Raw genomic sequence first — 22,153 nt, 5'->3', positions numbered from 1 at the left:
ATTTTTTAAGCAGATGAGTCAGGAGGGCTAAAAACAAACAGGTTTTCTCCTGTTCTAAGCCCATATTACTGCGGAAGTGTCTTTCAAGTGCACTTAAAGATTCAATTAAACCCACAGGTTCAAGTAAAAAATATTTAAAACCTCAGGCATAAAACAATTTTTAGGATATTGAGCTATCCAAAGGATTACACTGTGCCGGGATGGAACATAGTATTTTCTGTGTCTGCTTTTTTTTCATGTTCCAAACAGGCAGCTTTTAAATGTATTCATAGAAAGTGGAAGTATCTAAACTAAGAGAAGAGACTGTTTTCTGGGGGTTTTTTTGTTAATTTGCTACACTTTACTTAAAAAAATGTTAATATATGGCAAAAAATAATGCAAAATGGCTCATTTACTGAATCAGTTTATAAAATATTTCTTCTGTGTACACTAAAGAAATGGAAAATATTGCCATATGTTTGAAAACATTCAGTAGTGAAACTGTTTTTAGACAAGTCTCTACAGGGACTTCCCAAGAACGCTCAGTAGAATTGATGTAGCCATCAAAAATAGATTAGGACTTTTACTAATATTTTAGTGAATCGGACCTCAACTTTACAAACAATGAAGTGGAAAAAAATCACTGTCTCTTCTCATTTGGGCCTGGTGGAAACCTTAATATTACTGGGTTCAGTCATGTTCACTTTTTTGCAGGAGGTAGACTTCCTTCTTCTTATTCCTCTCTTCTCTTCTCCTGGCCTCTTCCCCCACTCCTGAGAAAAATGTGTACCATGCTTGAGGCTTTTGCATGTACAAGTTTTTAGTTATACTTGTTTTCATCTGTATTACTGTTTATGTTAAACGTGCATGTAGATGTCTCTATGACAGTTTTGCCATAGAAGTACTACTGTATGTTCAGACCATTTCACAGTGCTTTGGATTTTGGTCACTTAGTATATTACTTTGAAAAAAATTAAGGCATTCCTGTCACCACATAGTCTGAGAAACCTGTGTTTGCATGCACGTTCACAGATTTAAACTGCAGATGAAGAGATTCTTATTCCAATAAATAATTAGGATAACAGAATGTAATAGACCTGCTTGAAGTCTTTCAGCTGAAACATTTTCATTTCAGCTTAGTTTCTGTGTTAGTGTGCGTTTTTGTCTGTAATGTATCTAACATACTCTGTTTTTCCATTCTTTGTCCCAAGAACTTGATTTGTACTGAAGTCACTTCCTGTCATTGCTTCTCTCTGGCTTGCCTGCATCTTTTAAAAACACTGATATAAGCCCAAGACATTGAGTTTTGAGTCTGAAATTTACAAATTTACATCCATGCAGTGTCTTCTGAGAAGAGATTGAGCACGTGGAGCTTTTGGAAATCCAACAGCTTTTTAGTTGTCAGTCAGCTATTTAGTTGGATAATGTGAATAAATAAAGCCAATTTTAGGCTTCAAATTTTGAAATCTTCTCCACAATAATTACATTTTATTTTCTGTTATTTCTGTCTTCTGATTATTTAGCTAACTTCCAATTTTTTGTCCCAGTCTTCAGCTTTTCTTAGCTCCTCCAGTATCATCTTTTTCTGTCTTTATTGTCTAGTTTTTTCACAACTATTTTATCTTAGATTCCCATGATCCTTCATGCCTTTTCTTGTGAGGCTAGCCCTCCAATAAATGTTTGCTAAGAACCTTTCCTTAACCCACTTTTATCATGTACCTTCCTACAGTTCCAAAAGTGAAAGTGTGGATTCTACATCAAAGATATGAATGTGTAGTCATATTTAATCTGGGACCTTTTTGTCATAAAGATACTACTGTAAATTCAGAACACTTCACAGTGCTTTGGATTTTGTTCAGTTAGTATATTATTTTGAAAAAGTTGTTGAAGGCATTTCTGTCCCCACACAGTTACTACAAAACAGCTGTTTAAGATGTTCAGCTGAAGAATAGAGAAATTAATGTATATCCAGAGTTAAGAAGATGCAAAATTCAGCTATATGGAAGGTAGTTAAGTAAGATCCAGAACAACTTAAAAACCATAACTTTTTTTTATGAATAGTTTAGGATACTACATACCTCTGTGACTCATGAAGAAACTGGATGTGTAGGTTATTTAATATCTTGAAGCTTTTTTAAGGAAGATTAAAATGTGACAGTTCAGTGATGGATAATTTCACCTTTCTGAGTTAGATTCAAAAAGATAGTAAGATCATGCTGATAATAAACTTTCTCCTGTTTTTGTGCTTTATATCTTCAAAATAAATGTGGTAGATTGATCAACACAATGATGATCATGTAGTAATTTTGTGTAAGGAAAACACACAGAACATGTGACTAAATGGCTGAATGAAAAGTCATTTCATCGTAATGAGTTATGAGATAAAGACACTCTTGGTAGCAAGAAATTTATTGGTGTTTTTTACTTCATTTGTTTGCAATGCTTAATAAAAGTATGGGATACCATTTTAGGATATAGCATGGTGTGATGGGATATCTAGGTCATGGAAGTGCAAGCTCAAGTCTTTAAAGAAAAGTTTGAGGGCTGATAAAAGATTATATCTTTTCATTAATTGCTGATAAATGCTTAAAGATAAATTCACTTATGACATCTTTAATAAATTTTTCTTTTATAATATACTACAAATAATTCTTCCTGACTATATTCAGTCCCAGTCTTCAAATAACATATAATCATAGAATAGTTTGGTTGGAAGGGACCTTAAAGACCATCTAGTTCCAACCCCACAGCCATTGGGAGGGACATCTTCCAGTGGCTGAGGTTGCTCAAAGCCCCGTCCAGCCTGGCCTTGAGCCCTTCCAGGGATGGGACATCCACAGCTCCTCTGGGCAGCCTGTTCCACTGCCTTATCAGAGGTTAGCTGTTGATAGATATTTACAATACTCAGAATGACATTGCTGAAGGTAAAATACAAGATACTGACTTTCAGGAACTTTTACTGAAAAGTAGAAGATAACTCTAAGCATTTTGAAAATGAAAACACTTTCGATTATACATGAGTTTGTATAGTATGAATACATAATCTCATCATACATTCTTAATCAATCAAAACTGCCGTTGAAGTAAGTGCCTGAAATCTTACTCTTTGGCCCACAAATTCGTTAATAAGAATGTTCAATATCAATCCACATCAGAATTGAAAAAGTTATCAATCTCTTTTCTTTAGGTATCTGATGTCCAAAGCAGCTGGAGATCACCAGCTCCCTCTCTGTGTGACATCACTAGAAAACGCTAGACTGGTGATGTCACACATACCACAGAACCCCGCTGCAGAATGGAGCAGGCCTATTAAGGGTAAGGTAAGTTGTCTCCCTCCACCACCACCCCTTTTTAACAATATTGCATGGTTTTATAAGATTTGTAATTTTCTTTATTTTATGTCCCTGGGATATAAAGTAAAGATGAAAGAAAATCTTATAAAACTGCATAATATTGTGGTTGTGTGTGTGTTTATTTAAAAACAAAAAAACCCCTCCCCTAAAAAGTTCAGTCCTTACCCCATATATCCATATCCTGGCTCCAGTCTGCTTTGGGGTTCCATGATGAGTATGCCAGAATAGTGTATGTTGAGGCATCACGGAGAGTGGAGTCAGCATTTCCTGGCTGCTCTGGATGTCAGAAACCTTATTTTAAAAGGTAAGTTTTCAGTGATAAATGTGTTGAATGTCTCTCTGTGTTTATATGGAAACATTCAGCATATTACTAAAATCTATTTTTATTGTGTTTGCATTTTTAAAATACACTTGTAAGTTAACACAGCTGAAAGTCTCATTTTATACTTGTTTTCTGTCTAGGACTTTTTTCTCTTTTGTACGGTTGTTAATTCCTTACATTGTGTTTCCAGACAAAGATAGCATTTTGTTTGTAACTACCTGGAACAAGACGGTAACTAAGTTCTGTTTAACATCTTTAACAGTGATCTGGATGAGGGGGATCAAGTGCACTCTCAGTAAGTTTGCGGACACCACCAAGTTGGTAGGGAGTGTTGATCTGCAGGAAGACAGGAAGGCTCTGCAGAGGGATCTGGACATGCCGGACCGATGGGCCGAGGCCAGCTGGATGAGGTTCAAGAAGGCTCCGTGCCGGGTCCTGCAGCTGGGTCACACCAGCCCCACACAGCGCTACAGGCTGGGGCAGAGCGGCTGGAAAGGGCCTGGTGGGAAAGGGCCTGGGGGTGCTGGTCGGCAGCCGGCTGGGCATGAGCCAGCAGGGTGCCCAGGTGGCCAAGGAGGCCAGCAGCACCCTGGCTGGTGTCAGAAGCAGTGTGGCCAGCAGGGCAAGGGAAGGGACTGTCCCCCTGCACTGGGCACTGGTGAGGCTGCACCTCGAACCCTGTGTTCAGGTTTGGGCCCCTCACGGCAGGAGGGACGTAGAGGGGCTGCAGCGTGTCCAGGGAAGGGCAAGGGGCTGGGGAAGGGTCTGGAGCACAAGGCTTGTGAGGAGCAGCTGAGGGAACTGGGGCTGTTTTGTCTGGAGAGGAGGAGGCTCAGGGGAGACCTTACTGCTGTCTACAACTGCCTGAAAGGAGGTTGTAGGCAGGTGGGAGTGAGTCTCTCCTCCCAGGTAACAAGGGAGAGGACAAGAGGAAATGTCTTCGAGTTGTGCCACGGGAGGTTTATATTGGATATTAGGAAACATTTCTTCACCGAAAGCGTGGTCAAGTGTTGGAACAGGATGCTGAGGGAGGTATTCAGGTGGAGTCACTATCCCTGGGGATATTTAAAAGACATGTAGATGCAGCACGTAGGGGTGTGGTTTAGTGGTGAACTTGGCAGGGCTAGGCTAATGATTGGACTTGATAATGTTAAAGGTTTTCTCCAACCTAAATAATTCTATGATTCTAGAAGTCAGATCCAAGGTATAGAAGCAGTTGTACTGGGAATGTGAATTACAGATCACATAAGAACATAACTGAGTACACACCCAAGTTATGTACTGGATATTTCTATTTAAATAATCAGTTAGGAATGCAGGCTGTCATCAAACTTAGAATTTGCTCAAGTAAATTGAAGAAGAACAGTTTCTTCACACATCTGTTAAGACCAAGCTCTTCAGTGGTAGAGAAAGACTTGTTTTTACATCTAAAGTACTGTCTTGGGTTGATGTAATTGCATAATTTTAGTTCATGTCTACTAACAAAAACCTGCTGGATTCCAGAAGGCAGTGCATACAGATCTCCATTTCTCCAGATGCTTGTTGACAAGAGGACTGAACTACAGGGCTGTAATAGCTATTCCTGTATAGTAACCCTGCTGTTTCACTAAACCATTCCTGGTGGGATTTTTTTTGAACTGTATTTTGACTACTTAGAGTGGAACAGTCATGGCTACTCTGTGGTCAGTTCCTTCTCTGCTGCCATTATGTTGCATTTGATTAGTTAGTTAACCCATAACATCAGGTCATACTCAGAGGTTTTTGTCTTTCATTGTAAGGAACTCTGCAGTACTTGAAAGGGACATTTGAAGATCTCCCCACTTTGAAGCAGGGCTATTGTCAGTGCTTCATTAAGCATCCATAACCCGATTAGCCACCTTCTGAAAACCAGAAGGAAAGTATGGCAATTCAACAGCTTCTCTGCACAACCTGTTCTAATGCCGTGTGTTTCTGATGCAAATATACTTTTAAGGTCCAGCCTGAACTCCTAGGCTTCAGTTTGTAGCTCTTCTCCTCTATAATGTTATTCAGTATTACTGAAAAGAACTTGCAACACAGACATCTGTAAAGGCAGGTTTATTATCTGTAGAAATTAGTAGGCAGCTGTGTAATGCTGAAGTAGGGAGTTAAGTCATACCATTATCAATTCTTGATTTGCTTTCCACCCCCACCCCACCCCCACCACCCCCCCACACCCCGCTGGAAAAAAAGCAAGACTGTGTTAGAGAATAAAATTGCATAGGAAATAAAATGCTGGATTTTGTAGTGATGTATCTTAAGGTTATAGAATCTTTATTTATGTCCTTTCTTATTGTTGTGATATTTAAGGAATCGTAGAATAACAGCATATAATTTGTGTAACATCTGGGCTTTGCAAAAATCTTTTTTGCACAGAATTCTGGTTTGCACAGAAAACCAACTGAACCAAAATAAATTTTAAAAGTTAGGATTTTTTTTTTTTTAGTCTTTTGGCCGATGTTTGTTATGTGTCCTGACTATTTCTGAGTGAAGAAAATCCTTGTCATGGCTTAAAATTGTGTGTTTCCACTAACAGCTTTATCGTCAATTCCTAAGCCCCCCCAGTAAGAAAAATCAGTAATAGAGATACAAAGAAATAATTAATTTACATTTTCTTAAGAAAATCATGTTGCTATAATATTCGCATTAAAATTATTTGGAAGCAAATGTGGATTTTTCCAGAGATTATATCCAGAGGACACTGATTTTTATTAAAAACTAGCTCTGGAATTCAGGGGGCAGGGGTGGGGGTTTTATGGTTATTTTTTTTGTTCATTTTTGTAAGCAAGGATAGTGACTTGTATGTATTGTTCTTTGAAGGCAGTAAAGTCTTGAAGTCTGCTATTGATGACATTTTCCTTGCATCTGGCTATTCAATGCATAATACAGTTATCACTTCAAGTTTACTCAGTGGTCAGCTGATATTTATCTGGCTCATCTTACTCTTTTTCTTACTTTTTTCCTACTTAAGCCAAGATTTTAGCCTTATTTAAAGATGAGTTCTCAGAAATTAATAATTTCTTATTGTGTTTACTCTGTAGTATTTTTTTCATATCTTTTGAAGACTGTTTTCACACATTCCATTTTTTGCTCTATCAAATGTATGTACAGCATTTCTGTATCCTGACAGTAGTGCCATGTAGAAGAATGGCTGCAGAAGCGTGGCCTTAGAATCTCTGAAGATCTGCACAGTCCAGGCCTGGTATTAGAATAGGCCTGTAATCAGAATTGTGCTGAAGTTGCTGTGCTGAAGTTAACAAGAAAGGTGGCCTTGAGCTGTTCTTGAGTCCTGAGACCAAGTAATTGTGTTGTGCCAACAGGCCATGGCTGTAACAGGCTACAGCTGCTGGCAAAGCAGGTGCAGGGCCAAGAAAGATGGGGACCGGTCTGGCAATATAGGGAGTAACAAACTACAAGGCTGAAGCACAGCGACTCAATTAGCGACATGGATAGAATGCTTATTTTAGTCATGATAATTAGGGGTGTGAGAACCGCACGTGTTTAGAGACTACTCACCAATTATTATATTTCTGCTTTACAAATATGCATGTATTGGTTCTATGTAAGTAGTGTTAGAAACTAATAAAGTTGAGCAAGATGCATAGCTCATATTGAGCGTCTTCTTGACTCCGGCGAACCCTTCTTCCAACAGTGCCATTGTTTATTTTTGCCATTTTGATTTTTGTTTTGATACAATCCACTAATACTGTGTAGTATATAAACTAATTGTTTTAAAACTGTCTATGAAATGTTTTGTATATCTTAAAATAGATATAAATCTGTGCATGTAATATTCTTTATATGTTAGCAATTCTGATGACTGCTAACATTAGGAGGTGATACCAAATGCCTTCATAGGCTACAGTATACACAGGGGCTGTTTTCTGTTGCAGTGTTCAATGGCAGGTTTTATGCTGCAGTGCATTACATGTGCAAATATTATTGGCCACAAATGAAGGATATCAGAATACAGTTTGCTGACTTGTCTGTGTGCTCAACACTAACCATTATGTGGTAATGTGGCATAATTTCTTGCTTAAAATCTTCGCTTTTGTAATTTTAATTGAAGAATGACGAGTAGCTATTTGCTTTGCTAGGTAACATGTAAGTGGCTATTGAAACAGAGCAAGGTCTTAAAAAGATTAGTCAGGCTGAGTTTGGTACAGTGTTCTGGGTGATGCTGTTTGTGTTGAGAAAGGAACGAATAATAAGAAAAGGTTCCACTGACAATGTTAAAGTAAAGGGATACACCACTGAGGATGTTAAAGTAAAGGGATGTACTCTGAATAATTAGAAAAGATAAGGTGGGCACGTGAAGGAGATAAGGAGACCATGGGTCAGGAAATTGTTGAACAAAGAAAGCTGAAAGGTTTACTCCACCTAGATCCCACCTACTATGAATAGAATTATTTATTAGGTGTTGAAATCAAATGAATATAGGTTCTTTTTCTTGCAGAATCAGTCTTTTTACTGCCTTACATCCTCTCTGACAAGGCAGGAGATAAAATGCTCATTTATGTAAAATGCACAGAATTAGTAAAGTGGCAGAAGTACTAGAGTATACCACATCTCTTTTTGTAGCTGTTATACATATATGCATTGTTCAGTCTTTTATGTAATAAACTACAGAACAAAGTTTTGAGAAGAAATATTTATAAGGGGTATCTAAGAGAGTTAGGAAATGTGTTCTGCCGTATTACGGCCACCACAGTCACACTGTATATATGTATATACATGCTAGTTATTTCCCAGTGTCTTTTTATCCTCATTCAGCTTTTCCAGACTTACTAATTCTTCATAGAAGATCATAAGATTATATACAAAGAAAATCATATACATTTGAGTTAAAAGCTTAAAGCTTTTATGTTGGAAAACTAGTCTCTTCTGTGTAGCCTGTTACTTCATAAACGACCAATTTGCAAAACTTTTTAAAAAACCCTTTGTCTAGAACATATTCTAGAAATACAAGAATGTAATGCAAAACCTGTGTGGCTTTTATCCCTGAAAACTGTAGCAAACTATTTTTGTAAATAATAATGATATAAATGATATCACTTACATTAAATGAGGTTGTGGTAAGATTTTCTGTGAAATTTTATCTGTATCTTAAAAATGTACATACATGGTTGGTTTCCCTGACCTGAATGGATTACTGCTTATGTCTGTTACTCATTTAAGTAATTTTAAACACATGGTGTGTTTGTAGGTTTCTGCTTCAGTTTTAAGTTTGACCCGTAAAAAGTGAACATCCTTGCATTTTTAACTCGGACATTATCTCTTTATATTATTAAAAAAGAAAAGTATTGATGTCTTATACAGGTTGAGGGTGGATGTTACTGTGAAACTTAATATTGTCTTCCACTTGTTTTCCTCATATGCTGTGTTAGTTACAAGGATTATTGTACTACTAATACAATATAGCAAGATTCAGGTCTAATGCAATGATAAATAAATGGTACTTATGTTTGCAGGGAAGATGGTACCACCGGAAGCAAGCAGTAAAGGAATTGCATGGTACATTGATGAGACTGCTTAATGAACTGTTACCATGGGAACCAAAGCTAATGAAAGCATTTCAAAGAAACAGGTAATTAGCTGCTCATTTTTTTAACAATAGTGCATGGGATGGAAAACAGAACAAAATTCACCTTCTAAAGGTTAGTAAGTTGGCTTCTCACATAAATGAAATGAAAATACTTTGAGGAGAGGAGTGAGGCACTGGAAGTGCTTTAGCAAGTTAGGCAGCTGCTTGAATGTTAAGTGTGAAGGAAGCAGATTACACAGGTTGTGCAGAACTAATGCTGAAAAGTGTAAAAGGTATTGTGTTTAAAAAAAGCCCAACAACATAGCGCTAAAAACAGTAAATGGATAGGACTACTAAGTGTTTGTTCCTTAGTAGCTTATTATGGATATAATGCATGAAATAAAATCCTTGTTTGGAAATTTAGGATGTTGAACATTTTGCTTTAGATAATGGACCAAAGTACAGACTTTACTTTTTTCTATTCCTTTCTATTCAAGTTTCTGTTCATTTTCCTTAGTAGTTCATTTCTTCCTGTTTATAGAATTCAGACTCTTTTGTAAATGTGGCAGATAGTATTACTGTTAGAAAGGATTTCAGTTTTCCTGTATATGGGATTTCCAGTTCTATCCTTTATGTAAATTCTGCTATGGAATGGTTTGGTGCCCAGTGTTAGTCCTTGTTTGCTAAATATGGTTACAGAACTGTTATGTAAAAAGTGTAGAAGTACTATGTATGAGTTGTGCCTAATATGAGTGAATTCTAGTCTGAAACTGGGTGGTTGTGTGGTTGACTGGCTCAGTATTAGATCAAACTTGAAATTTAGAAAAAAATTATAAATATCTGCAATGAAAAACAAGAAAGAATTTGAAAAACAGAGGGTGTTAGTTAATACTTACAAATAGTTAAGAGACATGGCCTTGGGAGAAGGAACAGACACCAGAAATAGGTGAAGCTAAGAAATAACAATGTAAGGTCAAGGAGAGCTACATGGTTCATGAGACCAAAGAGAAAATTACTTGAACCGCGTGTGGAGTACCCCAGTGAGCATGCTAAAAAATCCACCCCCGAGCAAAGAGAGCCCCCTGCTAACAAAGCCCCCTCCTCACAGCAGTCGCCTGTGAAAAGAAAGCACACTGTGCCTTTCGAGGGGGACGATGCTCGTGAGAACCAGCGAGACTCACCTGTGCCCGAACCTGCCCGAGGACAGCTGTGCGGGGTGTCCCGGCACGCGCTGGGAGGTGCGGGCTGTGCGGACCCACCGCCTCCCCCCCCTGCGCAGCCGTGCCGTGGGCGGGTGTCCCGGCCCCGCGGGTGGGGCCGCTCCCGCGCACCGTGTAACAAACTGTATTAGCAAGACAATAGCTGAGGTCCTGCACATCTGTGCACTGGTAGCTAGAGAAGCATGCATTTAGAGTAGAGAATAATTTCTGAGATTAACTCATTTCTCAGGATGTATGTTTAAGGCTGTAACCCTGGTTTATTCAGCAGTGTTAGCTAAGTATTTCTACGATGTTTGGACAGACACATAGTATACCAGGGAATAGCTCCAGCTGAAAAACGATCTTTACAAATTGTGGGGAAGAGAGGCAAAAGTGGCAGGGGCTTGGGAGGGGCGGGGGGGATGGTGGTGCAAGGAAGCTGTACCAGTGCCTTGGTCTGGTTCATTATGTAGCTGCTAGGGAGCTGTGTAGCGCCAGTGACAGTGGTGAAGAAAGGTGTCGTGTGGCAGGGAAAAAACTGAGTAAAGATTGCTTGTGCTGGTGTAAACAGCAGCACTGCAGGTCTAGCTGCAATTGCAGTGTCTAAAGGGTGTCTCAGCCAGCTACTAACCTCAGTGTTGCCTTCTAGATTATAGAGGGCTGGGCAGAGCTTGATTCTGGGCAAGACCTCAGTGTGGAATAAGAGTCTGGAGTTTTTCTGCCTTCCTTTTTTGATGTCTTTAATAGGAGCACTCTTAATGAGCCAAATTTTATTTTTTTCCCCTTTCTGAATGGTCCTCTGGTCTTTTCAAAGCTATCCAACCAGCTTTTTACCCAGCATAAAGTATACCAGTCCAAGTCGTGAGCAGCCAGTTTCTCCAGGAGGATGCTGTGGGAGATGGTGTCAAAGGCTTTGCTAAGTTTCAGGTAGACAACATCCACAGCCTTTCCCTCATCCACTGGGTGGGTCATCTTGTAGGAGGTCGGACTCCTCAGGCAGGACCTGCCTTTCATAAACCCAAACGTGCCACATGATGGCGCTCAGGATCATCTATCTGCTCTATAACCTTCCCAGGCACTGAGCTTAAGGTGAACTGCTTGTGTCCACTGATCACATATGTTCACTGGCCCCACAGTAGAAGTTCCTCAAAAGAAAAAAGCAAATTCCTATCTAGAAGTAATACAGAAGTTTAGTACAGTAGTGGTTCCCTAGTGTCCTTCTGTAGTTCCGTGGTGTCTTCTTATAGTTCTTCTACACCTAGACTTCCAAGCTCAAAATCCTAATGACAGAGTTGAAGTATCATCCACACTAGATCTTCATACAGACTTCAAGGTTGTCCTCTCTCAGTGAGAGTGTCAAAGCTGTGAGTAAACTGTTAGGTCTTACTGACCCTGACCAGCCTCACCTGGGCTTCCATCCACATCACCTGCCCATGGGCCCAGGATCCCCACTTCAGGTCATTCTGCAGCCTTCAGTCTCTGCTGTAGGAATGCCAGTTTCCAGATCAACTACAGCAGTTACCCTGCCTGCCCATGAGTCCCGCTGATCTGGACTGACTCTCAGGTTGACCTTGGACCTGCATCATCACCATGGACCTGATTCTGATCTGAACCTGTGACTTGACTTCCCACCTTGACATCATACCACCTGCCTCAGCACCAGGAGGATGCCTGTTAATCTGAGCTCTTGCTTAAACCCAGTTACCACGGCTAGGCCTGATGTGCACCCTCATTCACAAGTATTCTGGTTGGTGAGGCTTATGCCCTACCAGCTCTAGCATCATGTTTGGCTTCTCCCTCTCCATCCTTTAGAGAGCAGCTGCCCATTGCTGTACTCAATGCAAACAGCTGATATTTTAACATGTGAGAATGAGTAAACTTAAGATTTTGTTCTTAACTGTCATAAGGGTTAGATCCAGACTAGAGCCTAGATTCTATTCCACACACGGTGCTAATTGCTGTAATTGCTGTACTTGTTTGCTAAGTAATCCTTATGGATATTGTGTTAGTTACTACCAGTTGAATCCTATAGTTCACTGTATTTGTACACTGAAATACCCTAAAATGCCCCCTAGATCTCATCTAAAAAGTGGTTTAGAAGAAGGGACAGTGGAAATATGTAGCAGTTCAGGAGTATCAAGGTAAGTGGATATGTTTCTGAACATTCAAATGAGTAGACCAGCTATGTATGTTCATCATATACACATTTAGTGGAGTGTGAGCCTATGGAAATGACAGTGGCAGCTGTTCTAATGGCCCAGAGATAAAGTTTTCTTAAAGGAGGAAGTTACTTTACAGTTCCATAGCTAGGCCAAGTGCATGATGCATTTGAGAAAAACAAGATTTAGTTAATTTTCTAGCTGGGGTTGCCATCAGAGGAAAAAATAAACTTGTTACAGTTAATACACAAGCCCATACAGGTACAGTTGGCACAGTGCAAGATGAAGGAAGAAATAGAAGATGGATGCAGTAAAACAATGATGGACATAACTTGACTCAGGGACATTACCATCACTGCACTTTTTCTGGGTTTTAGAGACTTGCAGATGGAGCTACCCTAAAGTTTTTTGAAGGGCACAGGCAATTTTACACCAGCTTTTTGTATGGCATCAAATACAAAGGAAAAAAAGAATGTTAAAAAGGGTCTCATTCTTTAGTAAAGTTATTTTTGTTATTTTCAAGGTCTAGACTGAAGAAGGACTATGATGACTTTAAAAGACATCCAGACCATGATAAATTTACCAGAGAGTTGTGCAGTAATGATGAAAGTGAAGTTGAATATGGCAAAGATTCTTTTGCAGTAATATGTGGTAAATCTTCAGAGTCTGCAGAACATGTGGAAGTTCCCAGAAAAGATCACCCAGACAATGGTAAGCATTTACTGGCATTTTATAGCTTGAATTTGATTCAGGAGCTGAATCAAGTTGATTCAGGACCTTAATTTTCCTATGTGAACTTGTGTTCTACTTTTTACCTTTACTACTGTGATAGTATTGAAATAGGTTGTGATGCACGTCTGACAGATGCAGACTGGAAGAGGACAGACATGATCAAGATGAAAATTCTGATTAGTGCATGGTTTTGCCTAACTGTTTCTGGGATAACATAACAGACCTGCTCAGAATTTGTTTATAGTGGGTTGACCTTGGCTGGCTGCCAGACACCCATTCAGCCACTCTTACACTCTCCTTCCTTAACAGGTCAGGGATAGAAAATAAGATGGGAAAGCTCACGGGTCAAGACAGGGAGGTCACTCACCGCTTACTGTCACAGGCAAGACAGACTTACTTGGGGAAAAATGAACTGGATTTATTGCCAATTAAAAATAGAGTAGGATGGTGAGAAACAAAGACAAAACCCAAAACAGCTTCCCTCACCTTCCCCTTCTCCACCTTCTTCCCAGGCTGAACTCCATTGCCAATTCTTCCACCTCCTCCCCTGTCAGGTGGCACAGAGGGGATGGGGACTGGGGGCTGAGGTCAGTTCATAACACTGTCACTGCTGCTCCTTCCACACACCTCTGCCCTGAGGTCCCTCCCATGGAATACAGTTTTTCACTCAGTCCTCTCCACGGTCTAGAGTCCTTCAGGGTATGACTGCTCCAGTGTGGGTCCTCCATAAGCCACAGTTCCTGCCAGGAGCCTGTTCCAGTATGGGCTCTCCATGGGCTGCAGCTTTCTTAAGGTCACCCACTGTGGAATGGGGTCCTCAACAGGCTGCAGTGTAGATACCAGCTCCACCATGGTCTGCTGTGGGAAGGGGTCAGCCTGCTTCATGATTTTCCTGGGTTGTAGGGGGATCCATTCCAGTGCCTGGCACACCTCTTTCCCTTCCTTCACTGACCTTGGTGTCTACAGTGTTGTTTCTCCTATGTTTTTTTCCTCACTCCTCTCTGTCATGCTCTTCTGCACAGCGTGGCTTCTCCCTTTTTTTCCCCTCAAGATAATCTTGCTGGAATAAAACATTCTTACACTCTCACATGCCCTCATCAATTAGTGTGAATGACCAGGTTTGGTTTTCCACATTGTCTCCCATGCTGGTCAGGTTTGTGTCCCTGTATGTTCACGCTTATGACTTCCTCCTTTCCTTATTACCCCTTTTTTGCATTGAAAAAGGTCCTTGAATGCCCTTAAAGAAGCAGACATTCGCCTTCCACATATCCTTACATTTGCAAGCTAGCATTTTGTCTTTAGCTAGATATTGTAAGATCGTTATCTAGAGTTACCAGTTGCAAATGTGTAAAATGGTTTCTGTTCTAATGTCCTTGCAGATGAAATGAAACTATTAGAGGTGAATTTACCTGCAGGAAAAAGCAGAATTCTGAAAAAAGAATCAACTTCTAAAGAAATACAGAAGACACTGCCCAAATTTGTTAAACGACAGTCCAAGCAAAATAGTTGTCTGGATCAAAGCACTAATGACTTTTCACCAAGGAAGAAAGCTAAGCTAGGCACTAATGAGACTGTGGTTCAGAGTTCAGAAAGTAGCCTGCAGCCGGTTAGTTGTGTGACTGAGCTGAAACCATTTGAAGGGTCAGCTCTAGAATCATTTTCCTTGACAGATGCTGCAACATCAGTATCAAACTTTCTGAAAGGGACCAAACCCATCCAGGCCTTGCTTGCCAAGAGTACTGGGAACAAAGTGACCTTAACAAATCAACTGTCACCTCCCCAAGGCATAAATGTGTCTACTTCTGAAAAGCCACTTCTGTCACCTTTGGAATCATCGCTGATAAAACCAGCGTTACCCTGCCAGACCAGTTCAAAGACTGCTTTACAAATGGTATACAAAATGACAAATGGCCACTGTGTACCAATAGACCTTCACAACAGCTCTGTAAAAATTCAAATGCAACCTGTGATTGACTCTAAAACAGGAGAAAAAGTCATGCAACAAGTTCTTATTTTACCTAAGAATTTTCTTATTCAGCAGAAGGAAGAAAAAATGGTGTCCAAGGACACTCAGTCACTACAACAAAAATCATCTGAGCTGCACCGTACAACTTTACCAGAAATATCAAATGCCAGTGTTTCTTTAACACCTGTTCTGGTAACAGGCCCTGCAAATGCTACCACTCAGTCACCTAGTACAATTTTTAACAAGAATAGTACCCATTTGTCACAAATGACTGGTCCTATGAACACTATGCAACCATTGCCTGCTGTAACTTCAGCAGGTAACTTACTATCATCAATAACTAAGGTGAGCCAAACAGAAACTGAGAAGATCAAGACTACAGTTTCAACTGCCACATGCCCTGTGTCTTTGACTTCATCTAATCTCTCTACAGCTAGCCAGTCTTTGATACCAGCAACAGCATTAAGTGGGTCTACAAACACTGCTTCTACCTGTTACAGTCTCGCATCACAGCAGACAACTGACTCCTTTGAAACTAGGCAAGAGCTGAAGACTGTGTGTGTAAGAGAATCACAATCTATTCTCGTCACAACACGAGGTGGAAATACAGGAATTGTTAAAGTGCGAGCAAACCCAGACCAGATTTCACCTAGTAGTTTATCTTCTAGTTCAGTTTTCACTTACACACCTCAACTTCAGGCCTTTCTTGTGCCAAAAACCACAGCGTTATCATGCTCTACTCTTCCATCTGTAGCAACAGCCACATCTGGTCTCCCACATACTGGACAATCATCTCTTTCAGGATTTTCCCCCTCCACAGCTTCTTCTGTTAACATTCCAGCTTTCCCAGCTGATTTTACCCAGACAATGGAAGCAAATATCAAATTCACGTTACAGCAGCCGGCTGCTGGGGGCACTTTGGGTCAAGTAACAGCAAACTCCTGCTATGTGTCCTCTCCTCCTTTATCCTCCATTTCATTAGCTACCAATTTGATGTCAGCAACTCCAAACGGTCCTATTAGTGTGACTAGCATTGGACAAAATAACACTGTCATAACTCCAAATTCTTCAATGCAGCAACAAGCTGATACTAAAACTAAACCAAATCCTGTTATACAATCTGAGTCTATTTCAGCAGCAAATGGAGACTTAATCAGTGGTACTGCAGTCCAGAAACTTACATTAGTTACAAATCCACCTGTTTTATCACCCTGTGCGGCATCAGGAGTCAGTATTATTCCATCTCTGGCACCTGCTGTTAATGCTCAGAAGTTGCTTTTCATTAACACACAAATTGCCAATGTCCCATCAACCACCAATCTAGTTGCAGAGTCATTGAAACATAACCTTCCTTCTTCCCTAAGCAAAACCTTTGTTAGTGCCACAGAGCAACCACAGGTGGTTCTGATCCCAACTACAGTAGGAGCACGGGTAAGAATAAATTCATCACCAACTGTTGCTCAAGTAAAAGATGTGAAAATTGGACTAAATATAGGTCAAACCATTGTAAATACTAAAGGCAATGCACAACAGGCTGCACCAGTTAATATATTGCACTCTGCCATTTCTAAAGGAGAAGACAAAAAGTGCATGGGCTTGGCGCTGTCTTTGACAAGTAGTAGTACTTTGGTTCCTGTTCCAAATTTTGTGAGTCAAAGTGCTGTGTCAGTTGATGAATCTGTATGTGTTGCAAAAAAAGCTGAAAATGCCTTTACAGTAACAACAGTAAATGCATGCGTAGAATCTGTTTCAGTAACATCAAGTGGGACTTCTGGGATGCAGCCCACTGTCTTGATTGGTGGAAATGATCCCTCAAAAATAAGGCAAAATCTGGGTAATCGACTGTGTACATCAAATATTGGAAATAGTGTGGGTATATCAACTGTAAAGACAGGACATCTTGCTTCATCTGTGCTGATTTCAACAACGCAACCAACAGTATCTCCTCAAAGTTTAGCATCTGCTTTGCAATTTCCAGTCATTAGCTTGCCTGGATCTGTAGCCACCCCCCACAAAGTGTTACATACAGTTCCTCAGTTGACAGCAGTTCCGGCTCTTTCTCCAGTACCAAAAAGCCAGTTCCCCACACTGCTTCAGTTTCAATCATCAGGAGTTTCAGCTGCTCTGCCAAGTAGTGCAGTTATTCACAAACCTCAGAGTGTGTTGCCCCCTCCATCACCAAATACAGGTAAAGTTACTAGGTTTTCCTCCCTACAGTGCCAGCAGGTGCCTCCCAGTATAGAGAAACAAAGTCATGCTTACACATACGCTTCTACTGTTCAGATGTCTGCAGCTTCACCAACTGTAACAAGCAAGGCAGGAGGTCAGTTGAATGAACCTTGTATTCAACAGAAAATAGTCATTAACACCTGTATGCCTTTGGCACCTGGAACTCAGATAATGATTAATGGTACTTGTTTTGTTGTTCCACCACAAGGCTTTGGAGCTGGCAGCCATGTTCTTCTTCTTTCTTGTAATACAAAACAGACTTCTTTAACTATTAACCATAGTCAGGAGGCTCAAGGTGTACCAGCTGTTAATCCAGTAACCTCAAAAATCATGCTAGCACCAAGTAATTCATTAAGTTGTCAAATATCAAAACATCCTTTGAAAAGCTCTACAAAAATTGTGAACTCTTTTGGGTCTGTGGATGCTTTACCCATTGTGCATGCAACACCCCAGGTATTTAGTTCTCGAGCTGGCTCATGTACTTCGCTCCCTGCAGCAGCACTGTCTATGCCTTCAGTGATAAAATCTCCTGTTAATGTTGCAGCTACGTCTTCTGTGGTTTCTGCCATTCATCCTCAAAACTCTCAGTTACCAAGCAACACTTCAGTGCTTCACTTGGACACTTCTATCAAAAAACTGTTGGTCAGTCCAGAGGGAGTCATTTTAAATGCTATAAATACTCCAGCATCAGAAGTTTCATCTCTGTCTTCATTACTGTCTCCTGTTGCTGTGTCCACAAGCAGAAATCCTACAACTGTCTTCCCAACATCGCAGTCATCCTGCCTTGACAAACCTGACAAAGCTGCATCCTGAATTTACTGCAAATGAGCCACTTTGAAATTCTGGGGAGTTCTTCTGACTTTGAAGTTATAACTTGAATGATTTCTTACATTGTTTGAAATAGTTGATTTACTCAAAATTACTTAAGGTTATAGTTCTTTCCTGTTTACCTGTGAGGCTTAGGAGGAAGAAATATTTAGTTTGTCAGAGAGAAGTTTCCAGAGAGTTCTTTAGTAAAAAAGGTCAGAAATGACCAATGAGTTCATTAAACATTGTAGTTTGGAGAAATCCAGCCTTTTGCACATGTTCCATCTTACACTATGGACTGTTTGCCAGTGTGTTTATGACAGTATATATCTCCTTTTTATTTGTCAAACTTATTTTTTATTTGTTTCTGTAAAAAAAATTATGCATTGTAAAAATGCAATCTATGATACAGAATTGTACATATTCATGAATTCCTAACAATCTGTACTAAACTATCTGTACAAAGAACTATGCTGTCTTATTTATGTTTTGTTTACATAATGTATAGTTTTTTAAGTATTTTAGTAACTTTGGACCAGTGTACTGTTTAGCAGCAAAGCAGAAAAATCTGCATATAATAAACCAAGTTGCTGTACTGCTTTGTGTTGGTAATAGTTTAAAAATCTGTATATCTGTTACACCATGGCAGGATACATACATATACATCCTCCTTTTTAAGATGCATCTCAGCTTTTGGAATATAGTAGAATGAAATTGTTTAATCTTCTCTTTGTGGTTTGCATTTCACATGATTTCATAGGAGCTGGGAAGAAGGTTGTCTTATGGATACTCCTGTTATCCTGCGTGGGGTTAAGCCATACTTCATCCATTCTTAATAATGTTTGGTTATATTGCCTAAAATCTCCAGTGATGTGGTAAGGCTAGAAATGGTTTCCCAGACAGCAGTCTTAAGTCATGCTGCTTGCTGTTCAGGACTACCGTGTTTTGTTATAAAGCTCATAGGTGTGTTGAACAGTTCATTGTTCTCATTTTTACAGCCTTGTATGTATTTCCACATATCTGATGACTGTAACAAGTTCACTCTTCAATCTTCTGTCTAGCTATAACAAGCTACCCAGTTTTTTCACCAGTCACGCTTTCTAGATCTGTATTTTTTTTCTTTAGCTTTTAATTGTTCTCTCTGGACGCATGGTGCTAAAACTTCACACAGTATTAAAGGAGGCCTTATTGGTGCTTTGAGTGGGAATAATTCACATATTACGTAAATCTTCCTTTTTTATATAGTGTATTCAGTATTTGGCTTGGGTTCAGCTTTTGATCTGATAAAACCCCTGAGTCATTTTCTGCGTATCGGCTAAATTCACAGGTGTCTGATGCAGTGTTCATGGAAGTAGAGAAGTTTTTTGGTATCTTTTGAGTCTTGGCATATAAAGAAAGGGTGCCTATCCAGCACCTCTTATTTGATGGAAGGTGATGATTTTAGAAATGCTGTGTTAAAATCTGAGGTCATAGTCTCTGTCAGTTGCTTGGAAGATCCAGTCTTAGGCTGGACATCTTTGTATGTGTGGGATTTTTTTGTTGGATTTTATTTTTTAGAATCTAGAAAGGAAGATTTCAGAAGAACTCATGAAAGTTAGTTGCCTTTTTAATACCTATGACTTCAAAGAGGGATAAAAGCTTACATATCTGTATTTAGCAGCATTATTAGACAGATTTTCATCAAGACAAAGCTTAAGCTTTTGCTCCCCATCCTGTAGAGTTTTCTTCTTCCTTTACCCATTTGCTCTACACAATTTGGCAGTTTGGATCTTGGGTTGAAGAATAAGACTAAAGCTTATTCCCTTGGTGTTGGCTGCCCTTAATATTGTTCTGAAAAGTAACTAGTTAACTAGAGTTCAGGAAAAGCGTAGGGAAGAAAGGCTTGTGCCTTCCATAGGTACCTTCCTTTTCTGTGCTAGCTAAAAAATTTGAGTTAGGAAGTGGCCTCATTTTAGGTCAGCAATCTCCATATTATCTCAGGGCTGGGAAAGATTGAGCTGTCAGTTTTTGTGGTGACGGAAGGTTTGGTTTTATTTTAGAATAAACTACCTGGTACACTTGGTATTTCTTGTTAAAGGTGTTATATAATTGGTTTTGAAGACACCTAGTAGTAACTAATGACTGCCTCCAATATTAAGGCTTTTTAAATCTGGCTGCATTTTGCAGCTGAATGCTGCAGGTGATTCTTTCCAGCAGGGAAGACAGCAGAGAATGGTAATTTCTTTATGGACATTTTAAGTACTCTAAAACCATATATACCAGCAACACATTTTATTTCCATTTCACTGGTGGAACCTTGGAACTGACTTTCTTGGATTTTTCTCTTCTCTTACAATGGCTGGTTTTACTTTTTAAATTTTATATGTTTGTTGTAGACTGAATAGCTACATTTTTTGGAAAGCTTAAGACTAGATTCTGCTATAGCAGGTGGCCTGGATGGAGAAAAGAATCTTGCATGATATTTTTCTACGTGCTTATGTAGTAGGAAGATTTATGTTACAATTAATTCTAATAAAAAGTGAGGAAAGCTTAAATGAGGAACTCACAACTGAAGCTCCCTACCTGAATGATTTCTTTGAAGTTTTCTGAATTAGTAAAATAATAATTTAGAATTGGTTTATAAATATTTTATCATTTGGCAGGATAAACTTTGCCACATGCGAAGCTGTATTAGAATTTTCATGGACTTCTATTCTCTGCTGGACCCATGTTCAGATTCCAAATCCTATTGGAGAAAGGCTTGAGATTGCTATGTAATGGGTTTGCATGATTCATTATTTTGATAAAACATGTTTTAGTTATTTGTGTGAATAAAATTCCTCTTGCCATCACCCTTCTTTGATAATATACATGTCAGTCAGAGTAAAATTTTCTTTCAATTGAAGTAAACAGCCATTGACAGTTTGCTTATCTTTTGTTCTCTATACCGAATGTTTAGTGCACAAGAACTGTAAAACAGTAGATTATTCACAGATACAATGAAAAAGCAGAACTACCTTCATCTTTACTTGAAGTTAAAAAGACATTTTATTACACACATAAACAAGTATATAAATCAACCTTTGAAGAAAACACATTCAGCTTTTCAGAGCTTGTAAAATGCTTTTAGACCCCTTCAGATACATACAGATATTCAGAACTATATTATATACAAAACTTTGAGATATTAATGACTTACAACATTTTGGATTATATATTTTATATTTACCTAAATAGACATATTCTGCACAATGATTTTACTTTGCTTTGAGTAAAAAATTACATTCATTTTGCCTCATTGTTCAAACCTGTGTGTGCACACTACCGTTTTCTTCTAGGGACTCTGCCTCTACCATACTAGAAGCAATTACATTTGATAAGTATTAAGAGTCATGGAAGTACCTGTTCAAATTATGTGTGTTATTGTCAAGTCATTCAAACCCACTCTGATTTCATTGTGTGACATAGCAAAGAGTAAGTACAATGTCAAAAGTGAAGCAAAAATTCTCGTAAGTGAAGAGAAACTTACTTGTCTCACGTAAGTAGGTCAGAAAATTACTAAAAGCTGGCATTTGAAGGGAGTCAATAGCTTCATCGCAGATGTTGTCTCAGCTGGTCTTGTTTATATTTTGTGGTAGTGCGGAATTTTAGTAGCCCAAACTGAATTTAAAGTAGATTAATAATTTTCATTAAGGCACGAATGTTTGTTATGATGAGGCTGTTTCCTTCAGAACAGTAGGAGGTGCTCACAAAGACTTAAATTCATGTAGCCTGTTCTCGGTAAGCTGCACCTGAAGTGAGTTTACTGACTCAAGATTAGCAATGTTAAAGGTCCATCTATCCTAGTATCATGTCTCTTGGAGCAGTCAACAGAAGCAGTTCAAAA

At 39.3% G+C, this 22,153-nt stretch overlaps 1 protein-coding gene across 3 annotated transcripts in view; it reads left to right on the top strand.

Annotated features, from left to right (window-relative positions):
- Nucleotides 1–21,119, top strand: part of BRD10 (bromodomain containing 10) — a 55,321-nt gene extending 34,202 nt beyond the window's left edge. For all 3 annotated transcript variants that reach the window (XM_080372262.1, XM_080372261.1, XM_080372263.1), the window contains 3 exons: nucleotides 9,144–9,259; nucleotides 13,078–13,265; nucleotides 14,666–21,119. In XM_080372262.1, coding sequence (XP_080228388.1) covers nucleotides 9,144–9,259; nucleotides 13,078–13,265; nucleotides 14,666–18,294 — 3,933 coding nt within the window. In that variant the 3' untranslated portion in view covers nucleotides 18,295–21,119. The remainder of the gene's footprint in view (nucleotides 1–9,143; nucleotides 9,260–13,077; nucleotides 13,266–14,665) is intronic.
- The last annotated feature ends 1,034 nt before the right edge of the window (nucleotides 21,120–22,153 follow it).

Source organism: Falco punctatus (assembly GCF_963210335.1).
Source record: "Falco punctatus genome assembly, chromosome: Z".
Taxonomy (NCBI): domain Eukaryota; kingdom Metazoa; phylum Chordata; class Aves; order Falconiformes; family Falconidae; genus Falco; species Falco punctatus.
The sequence above is the reverse complement of the archived record's forward strand: the minus strand, read 5'-3'. Positions and strand labels throughout refer to the sequence as shown.